The sequence below is a fragment of the Acanthopagrus latus genome, chromosome 13 (genome assembly GCF_904848185.1).
Source record: "Acanthopagrus latus isolate v.2019 chromosome 13, fAcaLat1.1, whole genome shotgun sequence".
Lineage (NCBI taxonomy): Eukaryota > Metazoa > Chordata > Actinopteri > Spariformes > Sparidae > Acanthopagrus > Acanthopagrus latus.
This window is the reverse complement of record NC_051051.1, coordinates 18,852,041-18,877,998: the sequence shown is the minus strand read 5'-3', so window position 1 is coordinate 18,877,998 and position 25,958 is coordinate 18,852,041. Positions and strand designations below refer to the sequence as shown.

Genomic DNA, 25,958 nt, shown 5'->3' with positions numbered 1-25,958 from the left:
CCATCATGCGCATGAACTTCCCTTCAGGTTGAAAGGATTTTCCAACAGCCACTTGCTGGCTTTACACCACCACTAGACCCCCTGGTATCCTGTCCTATCCCAGTTTATGGGCCTACAGTTCATGAAGAGGTTTCACATCTCTCAAGTCTAATCGCTGTAGCCTTGTTCTGTTGCCAGTCTCGGTAAACAGTAATACACTTTCGATTGATGTATAGGAAGGCCCTAATGGGATATAGGGGGGAAAAAAAACACTGAGTTTATGGTGTGGCCCAGAAACTACCCTGTGTGCATGTGAATGTACTGAGTGTGGCTGTGCACCAGAAAAACTATTGCGTGAGCTCAACAGTTCCCTTACTAGCAAAGTGTTTTCCAGTGTGCTCAGCAAAGTCTCTGGTATGCACTAGAAACTCAATAATTGAAGCATGGTTCTGCACCACTAGCAAACACAGAGAAGTCTGTGACAGGACATTCACGCAAACATAAAGCAGACGATAAATCTACATTAAATGTGATGACTACCCAAATGAAGACTAATGAAAATATGACCAGATATATCTCATGATTGGCTTCACCACTACAATGGTGGGTAATGAAGAGGAATCCCAGTGTGTTGTGTGTCTCAACATTAGATCCTGACAGTATGAAGATGAACAGGTTAAGATTTTTGTTTTTCCTAAGGGTGTGGTAAAATTGCCTTTTTGATAGGCATCTTTGGGAAAATCTGTTGAAAGCAATAAATAATAAAAAAAAATAAGAAGCCAAAATGTTGAAGCTTGCACTTTATTGGAAAAATCAAACAAACAAAAATATAGTCTGCAGGGACAATGCAGAAATTATGCTGGGTTAATGTAGTAAGGGTCACGTTTATGTCCAGACCATCTTCTTTTACTCGTCCCATTCATGTGGTAGGCCGGATGTTTATTTACACAAAGCACCGATCAACAGTGCTCTATTCTCCTGCACAACTAGCATGCCCACGACCCCATCCACATCACCACCCCTCTGTTACCAGTCTGTCCTGAATGTACAGCCAAATCCTCCAAAGCCCACAGATTGTCCAAACAGTGCTGGCCTATGGAAACATGATGTGAGCATCAAAGAGACCCTGCACATTTAAGTTAAGGGCAAGAAAAAGGCAGCCAGCAGCTTTGTTAAATGTAAGAATAAATGGCATGCCAAAAGCATCATAAGCATAAATGCAGATTCCTTTCGAATGCAGTGTCGCCTCAGTCACAAAATGTAGTGCTTTTGCTGATGTGAAAAATGCCCCCAAATTCATACAAAATGACCCCACTAATTTGACAGTTAATGAATTACTATGTCCATACACATCCTCAGTACGAACCACAGATAACTGTACAAGGCATCATCTGAGCACAGAGAATTTAGTGCCCAAACAGCAAAGTGTGTCATCTTTTCAAACTTTATATTAACTTTTAGAAAAAAAGAAAAATCATCTCAAACACTCAAAATCCAAATCTACAATCAATCATACCAATGTATAAACCTGAAGACCTTCCACAAGCTGGAGGTCAGTGACTAGTTACATTTACATTTCTTTTTTTAAATGTCATCCTCTCTGTAGGTAATCATAAATAAATACAAATGATACACAAGGAATGTCTACTCCAAACAATACATAACAAAAAGAAAGAAAACAAAAATATGTGCTATTACAAGGAGTTGCAATTGTTTTCCTAATCTGGGCAAACTTTAAGCAGGTAATCATGATTAATAATCAAAACAGTTACTTCAAGCCTCACCTGGAGAAAGAGGAACAAAAAATGACAATCCAAACAGTGTGACAACAACCCAACTAGATGTGTATTTTTTCCAGGTACATCAACAGTGATGTCAGAATGCTCTTCCATTGGGTGTTTCTCTGAGTCCAGGATAAAGTAGGGGCTGATCCATGTCCACATAGTTTTGAATGGCAGCACGCACGCTTCTTCTTCTTCTTCGTCATCTTCTATGACTTAAACAGGCACAATGTCCACTACTATGCCTCTCTGAGATGGCCAGAGTGGCTCCTAGTCACCATAATTTTATTCAAGTCTTATTTGGGCCTTTCATTCTCAGAGAGACGTGACTTCATTAGAAGCACACTGCATGTTTGCTTGGATTGTTAAGTTTGTCATGAATTATCTTTAAATGGGAAGATCCCCCCCGCCCCCGTCACATAAACTGCATCTGTTAAAAAAAGAAAGACAACAGTGTCAACTCTTGTTCCAGAAAACAGAATATAACTGTAGACCAAGTTTTTCAAGACCAGCCTCCAGACTTCTGACACTGTGCTTCCCTAATGGTAGGATGTTTGTGTTATACTGTGACCATTAAGTGTTCCCTTAATATTTTTTTGAGCAGTGTACATACAGTATGTGACTCAGCCAGAAATGTTTACAAGGAGGATATGTTATAAAGTTTTGTTCACAGTATGTTATTCACATATTTTGACTCACAAATCAAACATGCATTTATTTTGAATAATATTGTGGATTTGTCTTGGTTTGAACAATGTTGGAAACATTTGGTATAATGTGAGTACACAACTTTTGTTCACAATTGTTGTGTTAAAGACATGTCAAAACACATGCCTGCATGAAACTACAAGTGTAGTTCTCAAACTCCCACATCCAATCCTTATTCAGTAGGGGATGAGACATTTGCAGGGTGTGCAAAGCAGCCAGCTGGGGAGTCAATTGTGTCAGCATCTTGCAGGTAAGTGCTGTGATTGGCACACAAAGCGCAAACAAGGTAAGAGTTAAATTAGGGACACAATATGGATTATTTTCAGCCGATAAGATAACCAATAATTTGACATTTCTGTCCTTTAAAAAGACATCTAACCTGTGGTCTATAGGCCTTAGAATAAGAAAGGTTTATAGTGATGAAGCATTAGTTCAATTCAAATTTAAAAACTTTAAAATACACAAATCTTTACCAGTGGGGCCCACTTGATTTGTTGTTGAGAAAAATGACTAAAATCAGGTTTCAGGTTTCAGTCGTTTTGACTAAACACATTTGTGCACAATCTCACAAAAAGTCCCATCTCATAGAAATTGCTGGTAAACTTGGCACTTACACCCAAAATTAAAGCCAAGTGCTTGATTTGTCTTCAACCCAATTCAAAGATATTCTCCGGCCCATTAGAGCAGAGATGACTATCATGTATTATGGAAGAAGTGAACATTTATCTAGTTCAGAGAGGCTGGGTCACTAAGTCAAGATGTGGAAGGAGTGGGATGTAGTCATCCATTACCTGTGCACCTGGATTGGGGCCAAAGGGGTTGGCTGGCCTCATCACAGGCTGGGTGTAAATCATAGTTGGCTGTGTCATCATCATGGAGCTCATGTGGGGAGGCTGATTGAAGAAAAAGGAAAGCATGACATGATTAATATGCTTGCCCCTGCCACCTCAAAGAAAATAAGGTATCAGGGGTTATTGCTGCCATTTCCATCTGCTCTAACAGCAACTCTGTGGCAGTAGGGAAACTAACCTCTTCATTGATAATAACCAAAAATGAGGTCTTCAAATGAGTCTTTAATTCAGCCTGTTGAATAGACTGATTTCTGCATTTGGTGTGACAGTGTACTTAATTATAAGTGTGCTCTTAATACTGCTAGAACAGCATACTTCTTTGGCCTAATAAACAATCATAAACACAATCCTATATTTCTCTTCAACACAGTGGCTAAACTTACTCAAAAACACAATCCGTGAGCACAATTCTTTGATTTCTTTGGCAGTAAAATTGATGAGATCAGAATCAAAATTAACTCTTCATCCCTGACTTCCTTGTCAAAGTTGATTATAAAACATCATTCTGCTGATTCACAGTTGGTCTCAGCTCTAAACACTTTTGAAAATATATCTCATAATTGTCTCATCATCAAAACTAACTACCTATGTTCTGGACCCCCTTCCGGACAAACTGTTTAAAGAACTATGCTAGTTTTAAGTCTGCTGTGATTAAGCCTCTACTTAAAGCGAAACACTCGCCAAAAAGCAACCAAGGCTTTATTTGTGATTGAATAAGAGTCAAACCTTCGTGTCACTTTTAAGATTTCCCTAGTTTTGTTTTCGCTAATTTTCAGTGGAGTGCATGGGGCACTGACACGCAAGCATCAAAATCGCTATTTTTAAAACACTGAGAAGGCTCGACTAGTATCACCACGGTCTCTACACATGAACACGAGCATTGAGAACATCGTGTATGTAGATTTTACTCACCGTAAGATCTAGATCTGCGGCGCACTGCCGTCATGGCAGACGAAAAGTGTCGATCCCAGAGTGCGACCTAACAGGCTGGAGAGTATTGGTGGAGTGCTCCTCAAGCCTGTCTGTTAGGTCGCACTCGGCAACTCTGCATACACAAACAATGTTCTCAATGCTCATGTTCATGTGTAGAGACCTCGGTTGCTTTTTGGTGAGAGTTTCACTTTAAGAAACCACACCTTGACCCAGGATCTCTAAATAATTATATTATTAATCATTATTCTTTAAAGTCTCAGAAAGAGTTATGTTCCAGCAACTTTTTGGCTACCTACTTGATAATAATCTCATGGAACCTTTTCAGTCAGCTTTCAGAGCCTGTCACACCGAAACTGCCCTTACTAAAGTGGTAAATTATATTTTACTTACTTAAGACTAACTCTGCCTCAGTGCTTCCGTTACTGATACTATAGATCGTGACATATTGTAAGACTGACTTTAAAGTCAATTTGGCATCTCTGGCCTGGCTCTAGCCTGGCTAAAATCGTACCTGTCCAAAAGAACACAATGTGTTTCTTACAATAGTACTTCATCAATTTTTACTGATGTGAAGTATGGAGTTGCCCAGGGCTCTGTTCTTGGCCCTTTGCTCTTCTCTCTATACATTTCACCTCTCGGCCAAATAATTCGAGTTATGGAATACATTTTCATTGCTATGCGGATGCCACTCAGCTGGCTGTACCCATAAAAGCTGATGATAAATCTCAAATCATGAAATTAGAGAACTGCTTTTTCTGCAGTAAAGACATGGCTGTCATAAAACTTCCTGCTCCTAAATTCGGATAAAACTGAGATGCTGGTCATCGCCTCCACTGGACACCATGTTGATAAGGTGACTGTAACTCTTGACAACGGTGTTATTTCTCAAAGTTCAACTATCATCCAACTACTTTTGATTCTACCCTTTCATTTGATCAGCACATCAAAGAAATTACCAAGATTGCTTTCTACCACCTGCACAATATAGCCAAAATGAGGTCTTTCCTGTCCACGGCGGACGCAGAGATCCTGATTCATGCCTTTATTTAGTCTAGGCTGGAATATTGCAATGCCTTATTGTCAGATCTACCGCACAGCGGTGGTCCTAGCTTTCATGACACCCTGTACCCCCAAGCTCCTCCTCCTCCTGCCTCTCTCTGTCTGTTATTAATTATGTTGTGTGGCCTGCCCTCTTCCAGGTCACCAGGGTAGACAGGAGGTTGTGTGGCTCTGGCACTACTTTGTGATACCTCAGTCGTCTCCTGGATCCACTCACTTTACATATAATTTGTATCAGACATTCTGTCAATGTAACTTGTAATCTGTGATTTGTGGCTCTGTATCTGTACACACGACATCTATTGCATTTCTGTCCGTCCTGGAAGAGGGATCCCTCCTCAGTGGCTCTTTTTATTTTAGCCCAGCCTACTAAAAGGGGTCTTTTTTGCTGTCATTCAGTGAATGGACTCTTCCAAATAAGGATTTGTGTTTTAGATTATATATGAAATTTTGACGGATGTCATCTGTTCTGCTTCAAGAATAGAAGTTAATGCACGAGATGCTACAGACTTGATTACGAGAAAACCTCATTGTCTGCATGCTTGCAGAGTCTGTATGTCTGAGTGGAAATTAAATCTGCTGAGCACACAGTCCAAGCTGACTTACCATTGCATATGCCATCATGCCTGTTGGTGTGGTTGCTGGGAAGGTCATGACAGATGGTGCCTGAGGTGACACACACATAAAAAAAGCTGATTTCTTCTACAAAATCGGGACACAGCTGACATTTTTGTTTATTATTAGATCATAACATTTAAGCTGGAATTTATCCAACACTGCATATCAGTGACTAAAATTAACCATAAACGTTTATACAGATATATGTCAAGATGAAGGCTTCAGAAAGGGATTGATTTAATACCAAATTCAATTCATGACATATTCAACTGCTTATATTCATAGGAATTGTTGTATTATTTAAATAGTGTAACCCATAAAGGGCCAACCACACTAAGAATAATTGCTAGAATAAAAACTATAAAAGGTGCACATACATTTGACAAATCACACTATGTACAGAAAACGTCTGTCATTACTTTAATAGCATCTTCAAACAGTGGTGCTTCTGGGCACACACTCTGAAGACATTTATTTCATGCATGTACACATCATCTACAAATCTGTCCATGTTAATGAAAGGGATACCATTGCTACTATTAAATTCCAGGGATTCCGCATTGCCGCCCACCCCTACTAATTGCTGAACACTATCCTCTTGGCTATAGCAACTGACTGCCTTTAGCTAATGACAGTAATTGCATTTTGTAAAGAAAATCTATGGTGATCTGCTGCCGTCACTTGTAGTAGGCAATGCATATTGTAACTGATGTCCTGCCACAATATTCTGTGTGCATGGAGAATTTCTACCAAAGTCATTGGACACAGCACCCTGGGGTCATGAGAGGTTTTTCAGTCAAATCCAAATTAGCATGTAGAGATTGATACAGAAACTTCCCACTGAAAATGTGTCAGATGTTACCAAAAGACTGCATTAAAACAGGGAAATGACAGACAGTGGTAAAGGAGAACAAAAAGGAGATGGTGTTGAGTCCTGGGGAAGGAGTTGGTTGGAGGGCAGGTGCGGCAGCCCTTGAGGAAAGATTAGAGAGAAAAGTACAGACCCCCATCTCTTAGCACTCCTTGCTTCTCCAACAGCCCCTGCAGTGATAACAAACCCAGATTTGTCTAAAGTCCAGCCCTCTCGGGAAGGATGAGTTTCATTAACTATTCAGTCGTTGGCGAGAGAGTCACAAGTGAGTCAGACGTGATGCCGGTGCCAAAATTGGTGCTTTTATCACAGACAGTGCTTGTGTCATTGCACTGAGAGCTCTCCTTCAGAATTCCTCCTTCCTAACAGTGTTTGGTTTGTTTAAAGGACAGAGGGCTGGGCGATAAATCAATCTCTATCATTTTCCTGATAAAATTTTATTTTCTTTTTTATTTTCTTAAGTATTTTTTTGGCCTTTTCTGGCTTTATTGATAGTACAAGCTGAAGAGTGTGACAGGAAACAGGGTAAGAGAGGGGGAGCGACACGCAGCAAAGGGACCCAGGACAGGAGTCAAACCCTGGTCCGCTGCAGAGACTCGGCACATGGGTCGCATGCGCTACCGACCAAGCTAAGCAGCGCCCCCTGATAAATTTTTCCATGATAATTATGATAAATTCATGACATCTATTTTTGAATAAAATAAAAGTTTTTTTGAGTCAGTTTTCCTCTCCCTACAAACCACTACAGCCACAGCCAATCGCATAGCAGAGAAACAAATGCATGTGATGGATGAATGTTTCTGGCTCCTCCCACTCACAACAACTCAGAATGACGGTGTTGAGACGACACAAGAAAATGCGTGATCCGACTAGCGTAATCAAGTGCAAGGAAACTGACGAAGACAAAGAAATTGAACTGAAAAAAGGTCACACTACTTCCCTTTTTTGGAAAAAGTTCTCCTTCCTGAAGTTTGACAAAGGACAGCATTAGGTGCAAAATGTGTTGGTGACCAACAACCTCATCCATCATCTCAATAGGTACCATACCAAACAGAACTCCATGAGCATGAGTTTGTGCTATCATGCTAGCATCAGCCTACCAGCAAGTAGCCAACAGATCAGTCCCACTGCTTCTACTAGTCAAACTTCACAAATAAAAATAACATAGTCATAACACCTTTGGCCATATTGCCCAAGGACATATCTATTAGTGTTCCTCCTCAGATAGTCAATAATGAAATGATAATATGGGCATAGAATACTGCCATAAATCGCGCGCGCGCAATAAAACATTCGTGTGCAGCACTCAGACAAACATACTGAAGTTCATTGCTCTGTGTGACATTTTGCAAACATTCAAGTCTAGACACCAAATCACAATACATATCATTCAAGCATTCAGGGCTGTGTGGTTTGTCCCGTTTGTCCTAGTGGTGTTGCCGTACCCTGCTGTCCGATTGGCGAATACGCTCAACCAATTATATTCGGGGGTACACTGGTGATTGCCATGCCCACGATAGAGTAGGAGACTATAGGGAAGAGCCTCTACTAGCGACGGGTATTTTATCCGATGCGCAATCAGTGCATCGATGCAAGGGTCTATGATACATTGCATCAGTTGGAGTGGTGTGCATCAGATATAAACTGGGCTGAAACCACGATGCATCTCCTTGTAAGAGCTTTGCATTGGTAAAATCCAATTTCTTATCATTATATATATTTTTTAAATAATTATTTTCAGTGAATTCACTTCCATAATTATCTCAATCAGTCGTTTCTCATGAGCAGACTACTTGCTGCAGAACGACAAACACACTCTGATTCACCTATTCACCACTAGGCATAAACGTCACTAGTCACTGAATATCAACATCCGGGCCAAAAAATAAGAAGCAGAAGAAGAATAACAACAATAACATCCAGGCAACAAAGTCAACAAGAAACAAACGTGTTGAAGTGGGCTACCGGTAAACATGGCAGAAGACGAACGACAAATTCATAGTTTACCCAGACATACATACAAGTCCAATGTTTGGCGTCACTTTGGATTTTTCTGAAAGGACGGAAACCTTGATAAATCCCAAGCAATTTGTAAGATATGCCGTCTTGCTATAAAGTACACAGGCAGCACGACCAACCTGATAACTTACCTGAAACGACAACACAATGTGGCTGAAGAAGCCCCGTCGGTATTAGCCAACTTGCCCGTCTTGGATCAAGTGTAGCGTCGGAGCAAATATTTAGCACTGCAGGTGACATAGTCACAGCCCAGCGCAGTTTACTTGCCCCTGAACATGTGGATCAGCTAGTATTCATGAAGAAAATCCTGGTTGGTGTTATTTATGTAGGCCTAATCTTTATTTTTGTAGTTATGACAGACCTGTTTTGTGACAGGAAAGGCTGTTTTATGTTTAACAAATAATCCACTGGGTCCACTGCTGGGGCAGTGCTGCTGCTCCTGACTGTTTATCTGTTTAGTCTAAATTGTTAATGACATGTCCTGACTCCTGACAGCTTTGTAGGCTGAGCTCCACTACTGTTAGGCCTATGTGCCTTTTTGTGGATAGGCCAACTTATTTATGTTGACTAACACCTCCTCAGTGCTTAAGTAGTCTAATTTAAGAGATCTGTCTTCATTTGCTATAAGCCTCTTACTGATGAGAAGTATGGTACTGCTTATGTTCTTGAAGGAACAATAAAGTTGAGTTGAATTTGCACAGATTTGCATTGTTTTTGAATCGTGATTGCATCGTGATTGAATCACGGTAGGAAGATAAATCATATCGTACTGAATCGCTAGATGCTTCATGTGAATCGTTAGTGTATCGTACCAAAGCCTACATATCGAGATGCATATCATAGTAGAGTATGGTTGGGGAGCAAAACCAGATAGGCACAGAGAGGTGATGGCCTACCATGGCTGCTGGGTTCCAGGTGGTAGAAGGGGCAGTCTTGGGTTGCCAGTTGGTTCCACCAGTTAGTTTCTTCTCACCAGGCTGACTCCAGTGAAGATCACTACAGAGATCCAGTAAGATTGTTAGTCATGTTTGGTATGCAGTCTCAGATAGATGACTTTAATTATTGAGTACACTCACTTCTTTGCTGTGCCATTGCCAATTGCCAGATCTAAAGAGGACAGGGGAAAGTGATGAAGGCACAGCCACAAACACAACACATCTAATTTACACACAACATTAAATTGTAGAATAGGCAATAACAATTTTCTAGGATCATGATTACACAAAAAGGGAACTTACTGCCGACAAGATTGGCCAGTGATGAGTCCAGGTCACTGGACACCAGTTTTTGGGGCTGTTGGCCATGTAGAGTCATGCCCTGATTGGGTGAGGATGCCACTTCGGGTTTAAGGATGCAACCTAAAACATCTTATTCAAAAGGGGGCAAAACGAAGAGAGAGGAAAGAAAGGAATGGTAGGGTAGGGTGAGAGGTTGGGGGGCCCATAACAGGTAAAGATGCAATACAACAGACAAGTAACACACCAACATATAAAAACAGACACAAGGCAGTACAAAGAATACACACAGAGACAGAGAGAAGATGCTGAGTGTGAATGAGGCAGGAAGCAGGTCTCACAGAAAGATACTCATCAAGCCAAGACTGTGAGAGAACAGTGTGTGTCCAGTCAACTCACCCAGTCATGCATATGCCATGCAAAAAGCCAAGGCCCCCACGTGTTCAACCCCAGGACAATAGAAAAGAGAAAAAAATGCTGTGAGATTGTGAGCAGCATAGGACCAAGTGTGGGTGAAAAGGATTCAAGGTACTATATGTAGTTTGAAACTGAAATTTATTCTTTCCAAAATTAATGGTGATACATTGTAATAACAACAGAAAAGTCAAATCTACTAGAATGCAGGTCTTGTGAGTTACAGATTAAAATGTAATAATAAACTTTGCTCTCCATAAGGACATGGAACAGCCTGCCAGTGGAAAAGAATAGCCATATAAGGGGGTCTGGACATGGACCCTGCAAAAATATTGTGGCCATGTAAGTCCAAATTTGGTGGTTTCCAGCTAATTCTAATGCTGTTATTCAATCATATACCCTGATCTTAAGAACTGTGTATCTAAATGAGATTGCCTTCCTGACTGTAAATATGTACTTAATTATTGTAAAAGGAGAACCAGGCGTGACCAGCTCATGACCAGTGACCGGTCGATGACAGCTGACGACAAGGTGTATTGTTAGATCTGTTGCATTGTTTTTTTCTTTGGTGAAATATTGTGGTTGAGGATTATGAATGCAAAAAAACAAAAAAAAAAACAAAAAACAGGGAGGCTCCCTTCTCTGAAATGGGGCATCAAACTTTTAACTGCAGTTCACTAGAGACCTCTGTTTTTACAGACAGATATACTAGTATACATTGCAGAAATGCTTACTGGAGGAAATTCAGTTAGACCACTTTATACAGGTCACGCAATAAAATAGCATTGAATTTCAGATAAATAGGGTATAAGGAATTTATTATCAGTTTAATGTTTGTTGTTCAAAAAAGCTCTGTCCAGTTATTATGGTCCTGTAACCTGGTGCTGTTTTTGAGATAATGTAACAGTTAGGCCTATTTGATAGACAGTGTTTCATTATGAACAAACAAACTGCGTATGCCATCATGAATAGTTATCAGAAAAAAAAGACAAAAAAACAGCAGGTCACACAAAATTCGTAAATCGGCTAAGAATATTACAGAGCATTTCTTATTCATATTTCCAAATAAACCAAACCCACTCACAAGCAAGTCTAAGTCCAGAACTTTGACTGTCCATAACCTCGAAGTGATCCCATGAATGTGCAATCTGTCTCCAAACCTTCAGGTGGCAGCAGTGTACATGAGATGCGCTCAATCTCAAAGAAAAATGGCAAAAGAAAACGTCACAGTGTGTGTGAGTTCAACACTTACCTGTAGAATCCAGGTTGTTGGCATTGGTGTTGTTTCCAAATACTGAGTCAAAGTCAATGTTAAGGCCTCTAGAATTATGTGGCTGCTGGGGTGTCGGGGAGGCTGTAAATCCTGGTGAGGCAAAAAGAAACTGTCAACCATTCACATACTTACAAGCCAAGCCAAGCAAATTTACCTTTAAAATAACAATGTGGTTGTGTATTTAGTGTATAAAGAAGTCTGGTGATGCCATGTCTCTCTCTTGTAACTACACCATTATATCATGCTCTTACACAGCTGTTGACTAGACCTTGCAGATACAGTGTTCAAATCTAAACTTTCTAAACTATTCTTACAACAGAAAGACTACCATTAGGACACCCATCCTGACCACTGCAGTAATTCAGTAGCAGGGTACTTGCTACTGTTCTTGAGACTGTTAGGGCCAACTATACCACATACAGTGTACAGTAGCCTTTACCTTTCAAGGAAACTCATTTATTAGGGTGCAACACACCCAATTTCTTTAGTGGCCCAGACACTGATGGTGTCTCAACACAGATTTGATGTGTTACGATACTTTTCTTACTTTGCCTGTAACCAATTCTTCACTGAGAATTTTATAATTAAAATTATCTCAAGCATCTGTTTCCATATTATATGTAAAAACTCAAATTTCCCTCTATTTAAACTTCAATATAATTCTTCTTTCATGAATAAGTACTGTATTGCAGTTTATTTCCATTACCTCCACCAATGAGGTTACGTTTTCACCCATACCACACTACAAACGGGGGCTCCATATGGGAATTGACAGGACAAGAAGTGGAACAGGAGGAGAATATTTTGAAACTGAAGTGATGACAGTGAACTGAGCGAGCGTGCTAGTGTCCACTTAAGCTGCATTGCTGATGCGTTTATAGAACCTGATAATGCTAGGAAAGCAGGAAAGAGTGAAAAACAGTAAGTTCAATAGAATAGGTCTACGCAACTGTATTGAAACGTTGGTCATAAAGGTGGTACCTAGAGATCCAAATGCTTTCATAGGTGGGGAAAAGTGTAAAAAGTTTGAGCAACACTTTTTTGGATCAGCACATCTGGTGTATTAAATTTGATTTTTGAATAGGACAGGTAACACCTTGATCAATCTCGGTGTACCTACCTCTGAACAGACCAGCTACGGCAGGGGGCTCAGATTGGAAGAGAGGAGCGGTGTTGTAAGGGCCTGGCCCACAGAAGGAGTCTGACACACAGCAACAACAGCAGACAGCCGAAAAACCAGACAGAGAGAGAAAGGAGAAAGAAGAAGGGAGATTATGCAGATACGAGACCAGGAAAAAGAGTAGTTATAGAGCATGAAGGAGGCCAAGCAACTGTGTGAATGGCTTTTTAACTGAGGGAAACAAAGATCAGGATTTGCAGGGACAAAAAGCAGGGGAAGCCAGCAATCATCACATGGCTACATTAAATACAGGGCAAAATTCAGGGAAGTACACAACTAGTGGCTAACCACAAAACAATACAGGTTCACACACCGGTTTATAGGAAGCAGGGCAGGCAGTGTTTTCAGTTTTGCACAGTGTAACAATCTGAGTAGAACTCGGCTGATATAGTGTCAAATGTTACACATCTCTCTACTCTCATAACAGATCTCACTAGCAGCAAGACATGTATCCACCATAGTACCTGTAATTAAAGTCTCTATCTGTGCAGCAGTATCAAAATCAGATGCCACGGAAAAGCTTGATTCAAGACAGGGGTTGTAATGATCTAGATAAAAACAAAAAAGCTGCTCATTTATATGGACATTAATGCATGACAGAGGTTTGGCCTTAGACAAAGACAAAAAGCAAACAAAAGATTAAAACAGCCTAATCAAAGAATATTAATATTATTAATTAATAGCTGAGAAAATGCATATTTGGGAACTTAGCGTGATTGCGGAAGGAAACAAATATTTGCAGTGGGGCAGCATGCCAGAGTGTTCAGAAACAGTGTGTTCCAACAAGTGACCCGAAAACACGACAGGCATTTCCCCCATTTGTTTCCTTGCTGCTCTGACATATTCTTCAATGAATTCAATCAATACACAATCTAAATTATGAAGTGAAATGAAGGATGATGTTATCAGACTTGTTACATCAGTATGCCACATTACTGTAGCATGATTTATAGCAAAACAATGAAATGTAGACTGTAAAAGAAAAGACAGGATGCAGAAAAACATCCAACCAAACACTTCATGGCTAGGTGTCCGAGAGAACAGGGTGCGAGAGTCTGAGGATGCTGTGGACGGGTGAACAGCATCGACAACAGGTCGTTTGAGCAAAGAGTTAGAGTTATAAATGGATTCCTCCACAGCTTCTGCAGCAGAGGTGAAAAGATCCAAGTGTGCAGAATGGGAGAAAAGGGGACGAGAAAAAGAAGGAACAGAGAAATTTCGGAGGACAGAAGGGTGAGGAAAGTTAAAAAGAGAATTTATTTTGTTTCCCCCCATGCAAGATGACATGGGGGGGAAAATGTCTGTGATGCAAGTGAGAAGGATTAAAACAGTGTTGGAGATACAGCTACAGGCTTTTATTGTGCACTTTATTGCACAGTTGTTATTGGCCTGAACTTTAGACCCGACGACCAATGCTTTGAGCTGTCCACAGGTTAAGGGACTTCATTATCAGAATGGTCAGAGTCCAGCACAGGGACTAATATCCAAAGTGCTTACATTAAAACAGCTGGGTGGGATGTTTGTGTTCAGACTGTGTGTCAGTTTGGAGATAGTTTCCTCAACTGTTTGCAACAAAATACAGCCAGGGCATGTTCAAAATGTTGGTGATTGAACTAGAAGAAAAACGGATGTCTTATTTTGGATCAGCTCTCCTCATATAAATTAATAAAAGTTAATTAAAATGAATAAGCATGGACTGTGTGGACTCATCTAAACTTACACTTTAGTCTGCACAGTAATATCTACACACAAACACTGTCACGTGTGTCAACTGCATTATGTACGTACATTCTGAAATGAAACAGAAGTGAAAAGCACACATTAAATAAGATAAGGTTACACCTGCAACTAAGCAGTATGTAAGTTAATATTGGTCTACTCCATCACTATGCTTGTGCCCCACTTCAGCTCTGGCAAAACAGTCATTGCTGCATGATGTAGAACTCCTCACTACTGATGCACCAGATTGGAAAATCGCCACAGGCACAAAATTTGACAACTTATGAAAACTTGTTTATCAAGGGCATGAACTTAACTGAAATTCATTTATGTATTAAAGTGCCCAAATCCAACTTTGATATTCATATAAAAATAGGACATGCAAACTCAGGCAAATTGTTGTTTCAGCTTACACTGGGAAATAAAAATGGTTAGAACGCATTCACAAAAACATGACATGAGAACGTAAATCTGGTACATGAGTATGGGGGACATTGTGTTTATAGGACTGGTAGGGCTGTTTAACAGAAAAAATACAACACTGAGTATAGGCCAAAATATATGGACACACCTGACAAAAAGGTCATCAATACTATAAGTAGGTGCCATTAATAATAATACTTCTGTTTTGCATTCTCAGCTTCTCTTTAATTATCTTCTTCTGTATTCATGTATATACACAATTGAATTTGAATAATACAACTGTAAACAAATTAGCTGTGAGTACTGTGACAGTGTAGAATGACAGATGTATAAGTCTGTTTGTAAATGTGGCATGGGAGCTCTCACCTCCCCATGAGTTTGAGCTGGAGACAGGCAGTGGCTGCTGGAAAGCTGGCTGCAGTTCCAGCAGGTCATTGGCAGCCTTGGAGTTGCTAGAAGGAATGAGCAGGAAAAAAACGGGCACAGACGATAAATCAGTCACTTATTGCCAAAACATTAGGAGTGTGTCCTCAGTTTCAAGATTGGTACCAAATTAAAATGACTGAATTCAATTTGAAAATGAAAAAAAAAAAAGTATATTTCCTCACAGGAAAAACAGATAATTTGATACACATTAATTGTGCACCTACATTTTTTTCATGTGCTTCTTGGGAAAAACGAGCCCTGGTCAGTATTTGACAAGTTGAGAATCTGACTCAAAAATCAATGTATCTTACAAATAGAGCCTTCATGTCAGTTCAATCAGTTTGAATGAGTATTAAAATTTAAAAACTTTCATTTATCCTGCTTAACAAATTGAAGCTTTCATCGCCATTTCTGAAACATCTGTAAAACGATGTCAGGTCTTAGACTTTATGAATTAAATAATCACAAAAAAGTGTGCATCAAAATAAATGCTCATCTGCATCCTAATGTCCAAGCATCAGCATGCAGTGGCATCTTGTTAGGACATCTGGCGAACAATCAAAGTCAAAGGGGGTTATTTTAGGATGAGTGACAGGGTGTGCATCCTGGGGCCTCACCTGTTGGTGGAGCCAGTGGTGGAGAAGAGATCAATGGACGGGGCTACGTTGATAGTACCACCCGTTGTGGATAAAGGGGAGGAGTCTGTGGTTGCTATTGCAGGATTCTTCTGGAGCTCTTTCAGACGTTGCTCCTACAATAATTAGGAGGCTACCGTGAGCAACACAGAGGCTAACTTGTATTGAACTACTCAGTACTATCATAGTTAGTACACAAATCTTTTCTTTCAAGTTGTTTTGTTTTTATTCATCAGTTCAACACAGAGATTGTCAGGAAATATGAGGAAAGGGTGTGCCATACATCAAAGGTCGTCAGTCTGAATCGAACCAGGATGTTGGAATTACATTGTTTATACATATATCTCATGTTTATACATATAATATCTCAGACCAGTAACCCAGTGGAATGCCCAGTTACTAAAACCTGTAACAAATTTTATCAATATATATTTGACATTATAGCTGCAGGGGACTCCTGCCTCATAAAACTTCAAGGTATAAGAAAATGCCTGTAAACCTTAAGTGCACTAGGCTGAAATTCATGTAGATGAGTGGAGAGAAAATGTACTTTTAGTGCCTTTAGGCGAGCCTGCTCTTCTTCCAGGGCCGCCTGTTTTTCCCTCTCATCCACTTTGGTGAAAGATATGCCAGTGTTGGCCAGGGAGGACACAGCATTGGAGAGGGTAGTAGCCCTAAATCAAAGGAAAGACACAGAAAACAGTGTCTAACCAAGAATCATTTCAGATTGTGTTCTGAATTGTAACATATGATGGATAAATAAAATATGTGATTTTTTTCAGCCATATGACGCAGACCTACCTGCTGGCTGCAGTTGAGTCTTTGACTTTCTTTCCCTCTAAAGAGGCCAAGTGCTGCTCCAGGGCATCCAGCAGGCTGCTTGGGGCCTAGCATGAATGATACACATTAAGTTTTAAAGACTGACTGCCTAATACAAGATGTTCTCTGAAGAATGAAAAAACACTGAGGCATGCCAAGTTATTGCCAAGAATCCACAAACACAGCTACTTTCAAAAACGGAGACAGGTAGAGAAAAGGATTAGATACTTACACAAACTGTGAACTGAAAATGGAGAGATAGAAAGAAGGGAAAATACAGAAAATAAAGGTGGTAATAGTCAAGATATTGTGAAAACCTTTGGAATAAAGCTGTCTAATTCTGGTTTACTTGCTGTAGTTACAATTTCAATTCTGTAACTAACAAGAAAGCCTCCAAATGAACATATTTTATTCCACAATCCACCACCTCAGGTGGCAGCTGTTTATGCAAGACCTTCCATATCCCATACTGGAACTCTTGTTTCACACCTTTATTTGCTGTATGACATGCAAATGTCAGGGGTAAATGTGAGTGGAAAGGTGTTTATTAGTTCTATAGTGGCAACATACATTACCTGCCTAGCACAGTGCTTGGTGATAAAACATTAAAACCAGGTGAGTTCTGGAAATGATGTTGTTCTTGGCATGTAACACCTACCAAAATACTACTACAAACCACACCCTCATGGTAACTGCTCTCCTTAATGGCAATGGCCGACCAGTGGACTGTCAGTAGGGAGTCAAATTGCCATGAGGGTCTACAACATTTGTATTTTGCAGCAAAAAATACACTGTTTAATTGAGCCTACATTTGAAGGGTCAGTTCACACAAAATTGTTCTTAATTTCCCAGAGTTGTGAGATGTTACTATATACGGTCTTACCCCAGTGCAACGGAGGCGACTGGAATTGTGGTTGTGGTGCCCAAATCACTGGAAATAATAAAATTCAATATTTTTTTCTATTGTTAAAATAAAACCCTACTCCCCTCCAGTGTCTAGTGTATTGACATGGTAAACACATTCTTAGTTTCCAATATCTAAAAACCTCAGCACATGAAGGCAAGGCTGGATACCAGTTTTTCCCAGTATTTCCCATTAATCAACTCTAGCAGTTTGCCACAGGTCCACAGGTGGATTTGCTGCACCATAGTCTCATGCTGATGATCATCCACTGATCATGACTCTGTACCTCAAAAACCTGACACTGTAATGCAGCTTACATCATTCATGTTTGATAATATGGCCAGAGCTTTGTAGTACTTATTTTTCTCTCTGATTTGTTGGACTGAACCTTTAATATACTTGTGCCATTGGTAATGATAGACATATTTGACTTCAGCTAGCACATTACATAGGGGGCAGACAGCAGTTGTTTTAACTGCTAACTGGGGGAAACTACAGACCTGTATCTCTTTTTTCACTCCTCTCTAAAACCCTGGAACACGTTGTCTACAACCAAAAGTACTGTTGTGTTTGACACAGTCACCCACCAAATCCTCGTCTCCACTCTGGCTGAACCTGGCATTGCTGACTCTGATCTAACCTGGTTCACATCATACCTGACAAATTGCACCTTTCAGGTCACATGGAATAGCTCCTTGTCTAAACCCTGCTTTCTGGAAACTTGAGTCCCTCAAGACTCAGTATTAGGACGGCTTCAGTTTTCACTATACACTACATCACTTGGCTCTGTAATCACATCGCATGGATTCTCTTAAGTGTCATAAGACACTGTAGGTTGAGACGATCGGGCCGCTTCTTTTTAATCAGCTGTTTGAGAAAGTTTCACAGAGCAATGTGGATCAGACGAGGTGTCGGTGTTATTTCTATGTGAGAAATATGCTAAAAATGCTTGCTAACACAGGCACCATCCAGAATCCTACAACTTTTTTTGGTCATTACCCCCAGATTCCACTGGTTGCCGCCGTTCACTGTTATTTTAAATCCACCGACAGGTAGGACCAGTACACTAGTAACATAACAACATAGCACCTTCGCCTTTCAGCAAACTGACCAGCTGAGGTTCCCAACAAGTCACACACAGACCATGGAGTGACACTCCCACATAAGCCTGCGACAATACGCTGCATCAATGGATTTGGTCTAAATGTGCCCTAATGCACCATCAAATAAGGTGAAGCAAATTTTATTCTCTCGTAATTGTGTAAAAAGAGAGATCATGTGTAAAAAGAGAATCATATACATACATAAGATCTTATGTGATATAATGAGACTCAGCATGTTATTACAGAGGACCATAACCCTAACCCAAAACCATAAAACATGTGAACATGCATAGCAACTGCCCTCTACAGGCTGATCCCTGGCTGTTGCAGTTAAATTTTGCTATAATGTCTCAGATGCAAAAATGCTGTAGGTCACAGCCCAGTCACCAGGACAAAATGTTGGAAGTAACCATTTCTGCAAACCACCACCACATTCACACTGTATCGACATCTCTCTATAAAAGCAAGAAATCTCCGTCTGTCTGTGTGTGTAGCCGCCATAGTCACATGTGCACCAGAGCCAATCACTGCACACCATAGCCATGTGCGCACCAGAGCCAATCACTGCAGAGCTCATTCCACCCCCATGACATACCTTAAGAGACAAGCGGATTTATACCTGCAGCAGTGCGAGGTGGACCGGGATTTTGCCGGCAGCTCTGTCCCGTTCTGTGCATCTAAACTAACTGTTGTGGATATAATGAGACTAAACGAGTCTGGACCGAGTCTGTTCCGGTCTGAGGAGCTCCAGATACGCGAGGACAACAAACTGGAATCAGAATCTGTGAATGTTCGTGTGTAGCTAGCTGCTAGCCCACCCCCACGCCCCACCTCCTGAGTTGATGGACGGGCCGGCACGTCCAAAACCAGACTTACGGTAAATAATGTCCACCGCTTTTTTTCGTGAACCTTGCTGTCACTTTAGCTGCGTGTCTGGTGCAGGAAGAAACGGTAATAACGGTCTAGGCAAGAAAACACGTTCCTATAGGTGGAAAAAGGCACCCCACCAACCAATCACAAAATTAGATGGCGAACCACGTGATTTGGTTGCTGAGGAACAGGAGAAATTGTGGGAGGGACGACGGCGGAGGATTGACAGCAGCAGTGACATGATAGAGACAGCAAGATTTGTGACATATAGTGTGTTTGGACTGTATAGTTAGTGTGTTATGTAGTGGAGTCATTTTTTGTGTTGTAAGTCAAAACAATGAGGAGACGGCTCAATGTGGAACAGGCAGTGCCAGAGCCTGAGGCATTGCCTGCAATAATTACATGCAACTCTGTAAATTTCAAACACTTATGCAAAATTTAGCAAACAATTAATATTTGCATTTATAAGTAATAAAAATGGTTGGTTAAACATATTTGTGGTTTTCACAGTAAAAAAATCTAACTTATTCCTACTCGAATTTTATGTACAGTCACACATGTGAGGTTGTGCTGAAAGTAATGACACCAAGCAAGGCAAGGTAAATAGTTTTTAAGGTGAAATATAACGGTAAAATTAAAAAAAATGCAAAAATGGCCAATTATACCCTGGAATATCGAATTTCACAACAAACCTAAATATCCCTGACGTCCTACTTTCAAACACAGCCTCATTTGGCCGTCCATGAAAAAGCTACTTAACCTCCCACTTTTTTATATGAATACATAATTCCTACAGGTAATGCACTAGTTACCATAAAAACAAAGAGGTGAGGGATAAAGGACTTGCAAAGACGCAAAACGGTTATCTTCAGAATTTGCATTTGGACTTACCTGAGACAGATCTGGGATGTCCCCTCGATCAATTCCCACTTGCTGCAGGAACAGAAGACAGACTATCAGCATTTGTATAGTAAAAAATAGTCAAACCCTCTAAATGACCCCAGGCCCCTTTATAATTACTGAGAGGTCAATATGGGGTCCTGCCTTACCTCTGCAACTTTGAGGAACTCAGAGATTCTTGTCATTCGAGTAAGAAACTTCTTGTAGATGTCAAGTCCTTCTTTGCACTGAACTTTCTTCATGTCAAAGTACTTCTCTGTTAACAGAACAGGAAAATAATCACAAGTAAAAGATAACCATTAGATACCAGTGTTGTCTGCGACTTTGAAGTTTTTAACCTTTCAGTTTCATACAGTATATCCAATTGTCAGTCACAGCAGATATTGATATATGGTGGTAAAATTCGAGGCCTGATGCCTTCTTTGAAATCTTAGGACTCAGGCAATCAATAAGAACAATGAGAACAAATCCTGAATCACACCAATATTTGTGAGACTTGCATAGTTAGTACTATCGTGATTATTGGCTAAAACTACAGCTCCTATTTAAACTACAAAGTGGTCAGGCCTGTTTTTCCTGTTTCACTGTTTGCCGAAAGGACCTTTTGAGAATCATTTTTTTTGCTTAAGAAGTTGACACCAAGGAGGGCAGCCTTTCCCAGTAGAAGCTGAGCAGTACATGCTCATCATGCTAAAATAGATGAGGAAAGCTTGTGGGATACTAAGGCTTCATTTGAAAAATAATAAAGGTCTGCAGGGAAATGGTTTGCACAGCCCCCATAAACTTTCTTTAAAATACACTTGTATAAGATCTGCAGTTCCAGGAGGCCATCAGTTTTCTAGTCGTGCCTTGTTCTGTTTATTCAAAACTTACATGTACTGTAAGGAAATGCTAACAAACATCCCATAAGCACACCATTGCTTTCAAAGCTGAACGCCTCAAGTATTAAATAATTGCAAGGATGTCTGCAGTATTTCAATTTGTCTTTCACTCAATGGCCACCACAACACACGAGGACAGTAGGACAAAACCTACAGACCAAATAGTAATTTGCAAAGCTATGCCAACATAAAAGCTTGTTTTTACCCAGGAGGTTGATAATGCCTTCATTGTATGCTGCAAACAGTCGGATTGCGTCTTTGAACAGAAGCATGAAAGCTGCGTTGATCACACCATTTGTCAGTTCATTAGCATTGACCTGTGAGAAGTGGAGAGTTTGAAAACTGTCAGAACGTCAGCTGTCAACTGAAGTTAAAATCAGTTTTAACTTCATCCGAGACCATTGTTTCGAAATCACAAACACAAAACTGATGTAGAAAACTAATGTAACCAATACTGAGGACTCACATTGAAATCGAGTAACACATCCATCTGGTTTTGGATGATTGGGATCGTCTTGAGGAGTTTCTCTGTGTTCATGGTTCTCATCACTCCATCAGACCTGTAGAGAGAAAAAGGAAAGAGTGCTTTAATAAACCTAATCTATTATAGATATCTTTGCGCTGCTGACACAAATGGAAATGGGCTTTTTTGTCTTGATCTTAAGTATGAGTATGTATCAATGTCATATTCAACACTGCACTTAAACATTGAGGACAGTTCCATTGGATTAGTAACTATAATTTAACTGCTATAAACAGGATTGTAGCGCTATTAGTTTAAGTTCTGTCCTGTAGCGCACCTAAGACACACAGGTATGCACACGCACATATGAAGCCATGGGCAGCCGAGCATGAACAACATCATGAACTTTTACGTTTTTACAACTCCCTTAAAGTTTTGCCTTCATCTTTAGAATTAAATGTTTGAGAGCTATAAACTGGGGTAAACAATTTTATTCACAAAAGACTTCCTGTATCTTAAACGGTAGAACATTTTCTTGTATGCAGGGCTGTAGCTAGGAAAATGGAATTGTTATTGTTACAATATTGTTATTAAAATAATCTGTAATGACCAAAGCACAATGACTCAGAAGAGACTGACTTCTCTCTTATGCATACATGACTTTTTTATATTCTGATATCCATCCTATCATTTTCTTTAACTGGGGGAAATAGGCTTCCACATTTATTATCATGAACCTGACATGGGACACTTCTGGAGTATGTGATGACTGTAGCATGTAGGCTGAAGGTTTATTCAAAGCTGCTGGTGTGCACTGTAACTTCTGTCATGTTTTTCCCACTGTGAATATTTTTGCCACTGAAAATGTTACAGCAGAAACTCCTGATTGACTTTGTGTACAAAGCCTGGACATGTCATGTTTTAAATCAAAATACACTACCACTGTCAAAATATTGGACACACCTTCTCAATCAATGGTTTTGTTTATTTTTATTATTTTCTACATTGTTGATCAACACTGAAGACATCCAAACACATATAGAATTATGGAGTAGAGTCCGACCAATTGATTAGCGGGCCGATATTATCGGCCAATATTAGGCATTTTCCAAACTATCGGTATTGGCATTTATAATGGCTGATAATATTTGAAAAATAAACTTAAAACGGACAAAACACCTTTAAACCATGTTATGAGCATTGGCTTTCACCAGAGGGCGCTCTACAAAAGGTGAGTTATGCCACCTGACTGATGTACAGGACGGCCAGTCTGAAATCTCTTCTTGTAGGGTCACGCGTCACCGGTCACGGGTCACAAGGTCACAAGGTCACGGGTCTCCGTAAATGAGCAATGAGCAAACGCACTAGCTACCATCTCTACTCTGAAAAAGGGGAATGTTGAGAGGCACTTTTGAACTGTTCATAAAAAGTACGACAATGACTTCCCTCCGAAAAGTGAGCTGAGAAATGGGAGGGAACTAACATTCAGTTAATCAGACACCAGCCGGTTTTCACACAGCGGAATTCACAAGCAAAGGCCGACATTGAAGCATCGTTACGGATGAGTCACTGTATCATGCGAGAGGACTCTGGCGTGACTATCGCTGCTTCTCAATCCATGGCAAAACTGTTTAATTCTGTTGGAAATACAAAGCCAAGTTGTCCCTACAAGCTCTGGGGCTGTGCTGCTAACTTGGCTAACAGTTGACTCCATGGACTCATCTTTCTCCGCTGATCAGCTGTTAGCCCCGCGATCAGCTGTTAGCCTAGCAACACTAACTTTCAAACCAACACACTCAATACTCTGTGGGCTGTCCATCATTGCTCTGTTGGTCCTCCCTCCACCACAACCTCAGGGTTATTCACTGCGTGGCTCCTTTGTCACTCTCCTCTGCTGCTGTGGTCCAGTTGCTGCTCTGCTGGCGGGGTCTTCAGGTGTCCATTGTTGTCATTTCACCCCAGGCTCCATCGCTGGGATTGGATCTCTTGGTCTGTGTCGCCCTAACTGTGTGCATGGAGCCTCCAGACGCAACTTTGTTTTTTGTGGACGGTGCTATTCCCTTTGTGCCGACTGACATGCGCTCCATTTACTTTTTGTTTTGTTTGTTCCACTTTGTTAAGTGCTAAGATGGTAAAAGAGGCCTTTGTTGAGGAAGCTTACTCCTTGTTTCAGGATTTTAAAAACAAACTAGACATATATCAATCAAAGCTCTTCAGCTATCAAGAAGTACAGTTACACAGTGCTGTGAAGTAATGGCCGAGGATTTGACACAGCAGCTTTGTAGAGAAATCGCAGACTGCAAGTGTTTCTTACTGCAATTAGATGAGTCTACAGACACCAGCGATACTCCTCAGTCGTGCGTTTATATTCAGATGGTGTTTACAGATATCACTGTAAAAGAGGAGCTATCAAAATTACTGCCAATGAAAGAACGCACGTGGGGAGAGTTCATTTTTCAGGCATTCAAAAACTCAACTTACTTAATCTCTCAATATCAATTTAGGGCACCCCTGCTCTACAACATCCCTGGTGGCAACACTCGTGTTTCAAATGCCACAAACTCTATAATATATTTATGTTCCTCTGTTCTGTTGTGACAATAAAACAAACAAGTTTATTTTAAAACTGCAATCATGTTATTTCAGTGAGGACTAACTACTGTAGGGTAAAATAACCATAGTAAGTAGATAGTTGTCAGTATAAAATAACCACAGTTAGTAAATAGTGACTAATGGTAACTGATAGTAAATGTTATAATGCTAAAAGTAAGAAGCAAAGGGTAACAAGTGTGAAAGGGTTGCTGAAACATACTTCTGGGTACCAGCTGACTGAAAAGTGCATCTACTGATTAAAGCTGCTATAGTCAGATAATGTCAAGTGTGAAAATGTAACCACAAATTTAAGAATTACATCATATAACCAAATATGTAACACTTTAATTAAGTTTAAAAATACAGTGCAAAGAGTGATCAAATATAATGGGATGCATCAAGAAAGGGAGTTAACTGAAGGCCTAAAGGCCAGAGTTTTTAAGAGCCAGTGATAAGGACACAGGGAGAGCATCTTAAAAAAAACCAAAGCGAGGCAAAGAGCAACTGGTCGACAAGCTGTTCTGCACGTACGCCAATCTTCGTGCAAGCGCAGAATGTAAATACTGGGTTTTTCCAGTAGAGGTACAGGGATTTTCCATAAGAAATATGGTATTTTCCATAAAGAAATAGCAGTGTCAGCAGAAATTAAACAGAATAGTGATTGAGTGGTTAAGGCCATGTTGTCCGAACGGACAAACCCACTTTTCTGCATTTAAAAGAGGATGTTTGGGGCTTTGAGCCTCGGGTAAGTTTGTTTTTTTCATGGATTTTGTCTGTGTCTGATCCTGTTCTTTTTTGCCGGCAAATAAAGTCCTACTGTACTCAGCCTTGAAGACTCCTGGTGACTTTTTGATCTTTGAAATCTTTTGGACCAACAAAGAAAAGAGAAGTCGTTTATACGACACTACAGATAACTAAGTAAATTTTTGAAATTTCTTCTTAAAACAATCAGACAATCAGTTGTTTTGTGCAGAGCTAGGATTGCTACACAGTTCTATATAGTCAGAAGCCCTATATGACTACTGTTTTAATCCATATTATGGCAAGAACCACTTAGCTAAGTAAAGAGAAACAACAGTCCATCATTACTTTAAGACATGAAGGTAAGTCAATCCAGAAGATTTCAAGAATTTTCAATGTATCCTCAAGTGCAGTTACAAAAACCATCAAACACATGACGAAACTGACTCTCATGAGGGCCGTGGCAGAAGAAGAACAAAAGTTAACTATGCTACAGAGGATACCAACCTCAGAGACCACAAATTAACAGCATCTCAGATCAGAGCCCACATAAATGCTTCA

The 25,958-nt window shown here is 40.2% G+C and overlaps 1 protein-coding gene across 14 annotated transcripts in view; it reads right to left on the bottom strand.

The window, feature by feature from the left end:
• Positions 1–764: 764 nt before the first annotated feature.
• picalma (phosphatidylinositol binding clathrin assembly protein a) overlaps positions 765–25,958 on the bottom strand; it is a 58,545-nt gene continuing 33,351 nt past the window's right edge. For 2 of the 14 annotated variants that reach the window (XR_005078462.1, XR_005078463.1), the window contains exons 6-23: positions 22,068–22,161; positions 21,807–21,918; positions 20,870–20,976; positions 20,712–20,753; positions 17,176–17,187; positions 16,926–17,011; positions 16,675–16,798; positions 16,107–16,240; positions 15,430–15,515; positions 12,862–12,942; positions 11,721–11,831; positions 10,058–10,186; positions 9,896–9,926; positions 9,716–9,815; positions 5,918–5,977; positions 3,260–3,361; positions 2,595–2,725; positions 765–2,190 (exon numbers count right to left, since the gene is read on the bottom strand). Coding sequence is in view for 2 of the 14 variants with exons in the window: in XM_037118923.1 (XP_036974818.1) it covers positions 2,176–2,190; positions 3,260–3,361; positions 5,918–5,977; positions 9,716–9,815; positions 9,896–9,926; positions 10,058–10,186; positions 11,721–11,831; positions 12,862–12,942; positions 15,430–15,515; positions 16,107–16,240; positions 16,675–16,798; positions 16,926–17,011; positions 17,176–17,187; positions 20,712–20,753; positions 20,870–20,976; positions 21,807–21,918; positions 22,068–22,161 (1,426 nt within the window). In the remaining 12 variants the exon portion in view is untranslated. Of the gene's footprint in view, positions 2,191–2,594; positions 2,726–3,259; positions 3,362–5,917; positions 5,978–9,715; positions 9,816–9,895; positions 9,927–10,057; positions 10,187–11,059; positions 11,629–11,720; positions 11,832–12,861; positions 12,943–15,429; positions 15,516–16,106; positions 16,241–16,674; positions 16,799–16,925; positions 17,012–17,175; positions 17,188–20,711; positions 20,754–20,869; positions 20,977–21,806; positions 21,919–22,067; positions 22,162–25,958 lie in introns of those variants that run through there. The other 12 variants (XR_005078464.1, XR_005078466.1, XR_005078467.1 and 9 more) reach the window with 12 other exon arrangements.